Source organism: Formica exsecta, unplaced genomic scaffold (genome assembly GCF_003651465.1).
Source record: "Formica exsecta isolate Colony F162 unplaced genomic scaffold, ASM365146v1 scaffold359, whole genome shotgun sequence".
NCBI lineage: Eukaryota > Metazoa > Arthropoda > Insecta > Hymenoptera > Formicidae > Formica > Formica exsecta.
The window spans coordinates 241,291-248,466 of NW_021850836.1; the positions used below are offsets into that span (position 1 = coordinate 241,291).

At 37.5% G+C, this 7,176-nt stretch overlaps 1 protein-coding gene across 1 annotated transcript in view; it reads right to left on the reverse strand.

Annotated features, from left to right (window-relative positions):
* Positions 1 to 1,042: 1,042 nt before the first annotated feature.
* LOC115238769 overlaps positions 1,043 to 7,176 on the reverse strand; it is a 9,587-nt gene continuing 3,453 nt past the window's right edge. The window contains exons 3-8 of the mRNA XM_029812831.1: positions 7,033 to 7,154; positions 6,501 to 6,727; positions 5,978 to 6,116; positions 5,706 to 5,905; positions 5,251 to 5,306; positions 1,043 to 5,140 (exon numbers count right to left, since the gene is read on the reverse strand). Coding sequence (XP_029668691.1) covers positions 2,800 to 5,140; positions 5,251 to 5,306; positions 5,706 to 5,905; positions 5,978 to 6,116; positions 6,501 to 6,727; positions 7,033 to 7,154 — 3,085 coding nt within the window. The 3' untranslated portion in view covers positions 1,043 to 2,799. The remainder of the gene's footprint in view (positions 5,141 to 5,250; positions 5,307 to 5,705; positions 5,906 to 5,977; positions 6,117 to 6,500; positions 6,728 to 7,032; positions 7,155 to 7,176) is intronic.

Genomic DNA, 7,176 nt, shown 5'->3' on the forward strand with positions numbered 1-7,176 from the left:
ATTAAACATTATCAGATCAAAGAATCAGCACATAATATTGATTTTTTATAGAAATTTTGAGATTGCAATAGTTTTTAATTCTTCCCAGTACACTTATTTCTTTTTCTATTATTAATTGATGGATATCATTTGAGCCTTCTAATAATAAAAAGATCTAATTTTTTAGATCTTCTTTTATTTATTTATCTCTGATTTGTATTTTTCATCATAATTTTATTATTTTATATGTATATAAAATTATTTTACAGCATGCTTAATATTATCAAATTGTAAATTTTGTTCTAAAAAGACTTTAAACTTTGACGAAGTGCTCTACCCGCATTTTGTTCATAGCATGAGATTTATGCATGCGTGTGTTAGTAAGTTAAGAAATAGTTGTATTATATAGTTCTCTGCTGTTGAGCTAGGAATGTATAAATATAACGACATGGCAGTATATTCGCCAGAATTACGGAGAGATTGAAGCGCATTCTGACGCGCGTTAACATAACAATAGCAACGTGTTTTGCATACCGGTATGCGTTGGTCCTTTATGGTGCCTATCTGTATAAAGCGTGACGGGTAATCTACAAGGAATGAGAAGCGATATCTTTAAGGAAGATGCATTCCATAGAAAGTGCCGAAGGACATTCGTGAAATTCGAGTCCCTCCTCAAGAGGGACGAGAGCGTTTCCCTTTGGCAGAGGACAGGCACGATTTAACCGAGCGTTGGATTTCGTTTTCACATGAGGGTATATTTCAGTATTAAGTCTCCGAAAACCCACTCGATGTCTATCTCTCCATCTCTCGTAATGGCGTTTTTATGTTAGCATTGGCTAGCTGGACGAACAGAGAAGAATACGAGCGATGTCGTTCGTAAACGATTGATGTACTGGAAAGTGTACTTACCCGACCGCACTATCTATTCGCGTTTATTATATGGTGATAAATGTCGTAATAATAATGTCGTTTCGCGATTTTTCGTTAATTTTACTCTCATTATGTTTGTTCAAAATATTCTATGATACGAGAGATTTGTCTAAATTAAAGATAAGATACTTTCAATTTGGTATATATTTATTTGTTCACACAAGTGACATATAAAATTTTAAACTATTACAAATAACTTTTCAAATTTTTTTATTTGCTCTAAGAAATCTTTGATCTTGTAAAATCATTAGTCATGTGTAACTTTTCGTATTAACGGCAAAATGTCAATTGTGTCATTGCGATCGACAGTATGTGAACGAACAAGGAAGTAACTATCTTCGGAGCAAGCTTTGCGAACGATAACATTGATTTGGGAAACTCGAGACTTTGTTAAACTGATTGTAAGACGAGAAATTCGAAACGAACAAACATTTCGGAATAATTTAGTGTCACGTTACTCTATCTATGTCGTCTCTTTGATGCGTGACAAGCACGGAACATCGATCCGAATTCTGCTCCCATTCCTTACATACTATTTCGTGCGTAAAATGTGTACACGTAACACAAGTTATCTTATACTGATTTATGATCAGGTAGAAAATCGATAACGAGCAGAATGATAAATAGACCGTCAGAAAGAAATTTGTGGAGCAATAATAGTAATATAATAAATCGATAGTCATTCATAATTCGTAAATTATCGTACAAAAATTTTGATTTATCGTGTTATTTATATGATTGTAATATAATTTGTTAATTTAAATAGAGGGAAATCTATTATTCCTTAATTTTGAAAAATTCAGAGGAAAGTATCTGCTTTTCTATCAAAGTGACAGCAAACTGAAAATAATGATTTATTTTTGTTGCGATGTTATTCACGCTATAGTAAAATTTGAGCCAATATTATGTCGTGAATATTTTGACTGAATTTTAGATAGATACAAAAATCTAATTGGCGAGGATCATCTTTATTTTATCTCATTATCCGATAAATGATGAATTAAAATAGAGAGAATTCTATATTGATTCAACCGTGCTTGCTTTAAGAAGAGGTTTCTCTCAAGTTGAGCACTTGAAAAGCACAATATTAGCATTTCCAGATTTATATTCTTTGAATTGTAAAGAGGATGGTTGCAGAAGGGAATAGTGAGTTACGCGTGAGAATGCTTTTACGTTTTAAGCATTTCGTCTTCTCGTCTCTCTTGCTTTATTTTCTTTCAATGCTCTTACATCTTGAAAAAGGAGATTTACGTAGGTAGACATAAATAGCGTTATTAATATTTATAGTATGTCGTGTACTACACCTCGTATGTGATACGCGATGGTTTCTTTTAGGCACTTTTGAACGTATATACATAATAATAAACATCGTTCATATGTACTTAGCCCGTATTCAGCACCATCAATGAGTTATCCAGATTTATCACGCACTATTATTCGCTTTGCCTCGTATCTGTCAAGTAACCGTTACAATTCTTACATTTCGGAAGATCGTCGTACTACCATTGCCAATATTAATTTGCTTGTCAAACAATCACGTTTACAACAAATATATAATCTTTTTTTAAATTTTAAAGTTCTTTTTTAAAAATCGGTTTTGATTTTTAAGAAAATGTTAGCGAGATAAATTTTGAGATTGGTTGACTTCGATATTTTGGAAGCAAGGAGTAACGCAATTTCATCGAGAATCCTAAGCATAGCGTTTATCACAGATATCGGGTGTAACTCTCGGACTATTACGAGATTGATTGTTGACGTGGTTGATCGTCTATGATACATCTGTTATGTATCCGTCGATGGGTTTGGGATATAAGGCGAGGTATTCGCCGCATCGTCGATACTTGAATATTTTTGAATATTTTTGAATTTTTCTTGAAAAATTGTTGCAACTTATTGTAGCAATCCGCTTTTATCGTAACTGACCGATCGGAAGGCATCCTCAACGAGGTCTGTCAAGCATCTTACCGCCTGTAGCAGAGCCGCGAGAAGCAACGATAGCGAGAGCGAAATCAGTTTACTGGGTACTAGAGCGTTTTCCGAGACACTTTGATTTTTCCCCGAAGTTTTCTTTCTCTTTCGCTTATCGCAACCGCTGTTCTTTCCGACGCTGCTGTCTTTATCCTGCATCTTATTGTTAGCCGCAGTTGTTGCCGCGCGCTTTTCTCGCGATCGCGTGTTATCTGGTACTTCCTTGGTTAACTTCGGCGTTGTTCTCTTCTGCCTGTTCAAAATAGATCGTCGCTGTGACGCGAAACTTTCGAGTTTCTTCCGAAAATCCTCCGCTGTCGCTTCAACGGCTTGCAGAAGTTTTTCCTCGTGAGAACCTCTTCTGTCACGTCGTTTCTCTCGGTCTGTTTGTAACGTGCCTTCTGAACGTGCTTTTGCATTAATTGCCAAGGGACGAGTTCCCGTGGCCTCGAGGAAAATATCTTGCAACGAAAATTTCTTGTTCTCCTGCTTGTCACCAAGTTCCGTATTCTGGAAAATTGAATTCTCGTCTAACGAATTTGTCCTGCTATGCCATTTGTCGCGGAAGAGAGATTTCTTCTCGGCGCACGCGCTATTCAGATTGTAATCGATCGTAATCGTAGACTCTTCTTCGGACGAACATAGCCTAATGTTTTCCTTAACTTCGTCCAGAACGATTCTTCTGGGTAAAGTTTTGCCGAGACTATTAGGTATAAAGTTCATCGTCTTTTCCGGACATATCTGGAAATTTTTTGCTTCTTCTCGCAGAACGTTTGATCCATCGTTCCAGTCGACGCGGTGATCATCGATTGATCTCGAGGGATTAGATTCGTCAACGTTGGCTGTATCCGAAGAGTCTTCATTCGAGCCATTTAGCAGAGGCGCGCTTGTATTTCCGTCTTCATCGTCGTTATCTTTGATTGTTATATTTTGCCCTACCCATACTTCTTCCTCTTCGACTTCATCTTCTTCGTCTTCCTCCTCTTCCTCTTCTTCGTCTGAATCGAGAGACATAGATTTGTTCTTGGTGATGGCCGGCACGATGCCATCGGCGTAGAGGAGATCCTGTACTTCGTAAAGACTTCGCTCGATGCTCGGACTCTTGTATAGTAAGTTTCTCAGCTCCGGTATGTCCAGATCCTGAACGTGAAGAAGATTTTGTTCAATATTCAGGAGACTTTCCTCGATCTGTACCAAACATTGTTCGATATCGCAGCTTGTTTCCGAGTTTTGCTCGTTCTTTCCTGGTTGACTCGCATTGTTCATCTCGCATCCTTCCTTGTTCCGTTTTCTCGCGGTTTCGTCCTTGGGATCTTTTGACGTGACTTGAGATTCTTCACGATGATTTTCCGACCACATTTCTGAGGACCAGGGAGGCATCAAAGAAGCTTGATGTTGCGTTTGACTGTCATAGAATACGCGGTAGTTGCTGTGGCTGTTGGCTATCTCGTAATTCATGCCCTCCGTTCTATTATCCCAGGCTAGATTATCGCTTTCTATGTTTTCCCTGTACCCTCGATTTTGCATGTCCGCTGCAAAATCGCCGTTCTTGCCATGGCTGTTCGCCACCGCGTATATTGACGTTACGTCAAGATCACGAGTCGTGTTGAGATTATTTCTGGCGCTCTGGTATCCCGAATACAACTCCGTATACTTACTATGGCTGCTCGAGTCCTGATAGGCATTTCCGTGACTATTCGCGAGCGGATATGTCGCTCCAAAGTCAAGATCAGGCCGGTGTCGTCTCGAATCACTTCTCTTCAATCGTTTATATATCGACCATCTATGTTTATCATGACTACCGGTCTCTTTGTCACAGTCATCGTCATCGTCATCGTCGTCGTCATCGTACTCAATAGCGTCTTCGGGATACGATAATTCTTCACCGTCGATCTCGGGGACTGAAGGACCGAGGTTCCTGTCGTCGATTAGGATATAACCGTCTAGCACATTTTCATCGAGATCGACCCATTTCTTGGAACGATCTTCGACGGCTTTTCGACATCGCTTTTCGAAGCGATTGCCTTCGGGATGTCGTCGTCGTTCGCGTATTGTAGGATCGTGTACGTGTATTTGCACTGGGCAGAGGACGTCGGGATTCCCCTCGGCGTTGTCGCGCAGCTCTGGCGGTGTCGTTGTCACCAACGGCGCCGCTTCGTCCAGCAGATTGTCTCTGGACCCGCGGTACCGATAGCCGGGACAGGGTGTGTCGACCGGTGAATGCGAGAGAAGATTGACATAGTTACCGGCGCCTCTGCCTACGAGCGATCAAGTACTGATCGATGGATTCATCTGATCGTGAATTATAGCGGAGTCTTGACTTTCGTTCAGCGCTTCGTTACTCGATCTTAGACGGTACGCGTTATATATTACCTGTTGCCGAACACGTAGGAAGTAAAAATGAAATTGTCCATGAATGATTCTTGGTGCTTGGTAAAAAAGATAACAAATCAAAATATATCTTATTTCTCCGAGAACGCAAAAAAAAAGAATTTGAATATTTGCTGTGAATCTATATGCATTATTACACAAGTATATCTCTATGCATTATTCAAAATTTTATAATTGGAATTACACAATAATAATGTACAGCTCTTATATAATAATTCATAATAAAAAAATGGATATGCTAATATTTAGTTGTTACTAAAAGAGAAAACAAAAATTTTTACGACACTGCAATACGCGTTTTAATAATTATGAATCAGAACATAATATATAATATCAAGTATTTTTGGAGGAGATTCTTAAAAAATGAACTTCTATACATTATATTCGTCTTCTATCTCCTGTCCTCAAAAGAATTGAGCATTTTTTCTAAAAAGCACATAAAAAATAGCTACTTTATTAAAATGTATTGTTGTGTTAAAAGTTACCTTTGGGGGACTTATCCTAATGTCCCTAAATTCCTCCGTGAACGTCAGAATATAAGCGCAAAACGCCATTGCGCAAAGCCATTCGGTTACCGTACTAGCCACATGCAATTCCCAGCCGCCGTCCTCTTTATACCATTTCCGAGGATTCGTCCCTAGTATAGGATAAAATTTAAATGTTAATATAATAAGATATACGATGTAAAATTGAAAATAAATGAACTAACCCTTATAAGCGAGATGAGCCAGCACGCCTGTGATGAGAATCACGAAGAAGCACACTGTACAGAAGGTCGATAATGCCGTGCGAAGATGCGCGAGTCGTAACGAACACCCTGACGGGTACAAGTAAAATGAACATATGGCCTGTAAAAAAAATTATTGTGACTTATATGCATATTTTTTATGAAAACAAAACTTTATGCATGTTTAACATAAACAAAATAATTCTAAGAATTTTTCGGGAAAGAACAAAATCATCATAAAACTGTTGTAAAATTTTCGTTAATTTTAGATCTTGTCCCGCTTCTTAAATTTATGATTTTATAGATTTAATTTGTATCAACGATTTCTTCGGCGATAATTTTATTTTTATATAGTTACAATAGTTTCATAAATTATAAAGCTGTCATATATTCTCTAAATATCGTCTATTCATGTGTAGTTAAATTAAATCTTGGTATTAATAAGTATTTAATGAAATTTCGCTTTGACATTTGCCATTTTGAACAGTAATTTTTTAACATGTACCTGGGTCCAAAAATACGCGGTACCACCTCCAAAGCAGAGCACTGCACCGATGAGATGAACTACGATTACTGAAGTTTCTTGAAAATTCGCGACAATTGATAAACCGGCGGTTGATGCGAGGCCGAATATTAAGGCCCAATGATTCCACTTCGGCAAGGAAGCTGGTGAACCGTAGGTGCTAGTGCATTCCTTAACTTGGGAATATCTTATGTAGATCATAAAAAACACTGCAATAGAAATAACATAGTTGTATTTTATCGATACATAATATTTATATATATTATGAATGTTTATTAATAATTGTTTTTTATTGTAATAATGTTATCATAAAATTCCTAATTTTTCTCATAATATCATCTTTTTAATACTTGCACATGGTGACTTTCTTGTTTTTGACATAAATAGCGATATAATCAATATTGCACGACTTCTCGAAATGTCTTTCGGCAATATTAGTAGTTGACATGATATAAAATATATGTGCTCATCAAAGGTGCAGTGTCTGATAAAAAGTGCTATATGTTCTACTTACTGAGAATGGCAATCAGATTGACAGTTTGAGAGAAAATGCAACTCTCTGGTGCATAAGTTGCTGCATCGGAGATGTAAGGAAAACCAGCTTCTACATGTCCTAGTAGAACAGCGATTACATATCTGCAAATTGCGGATGTAAAAC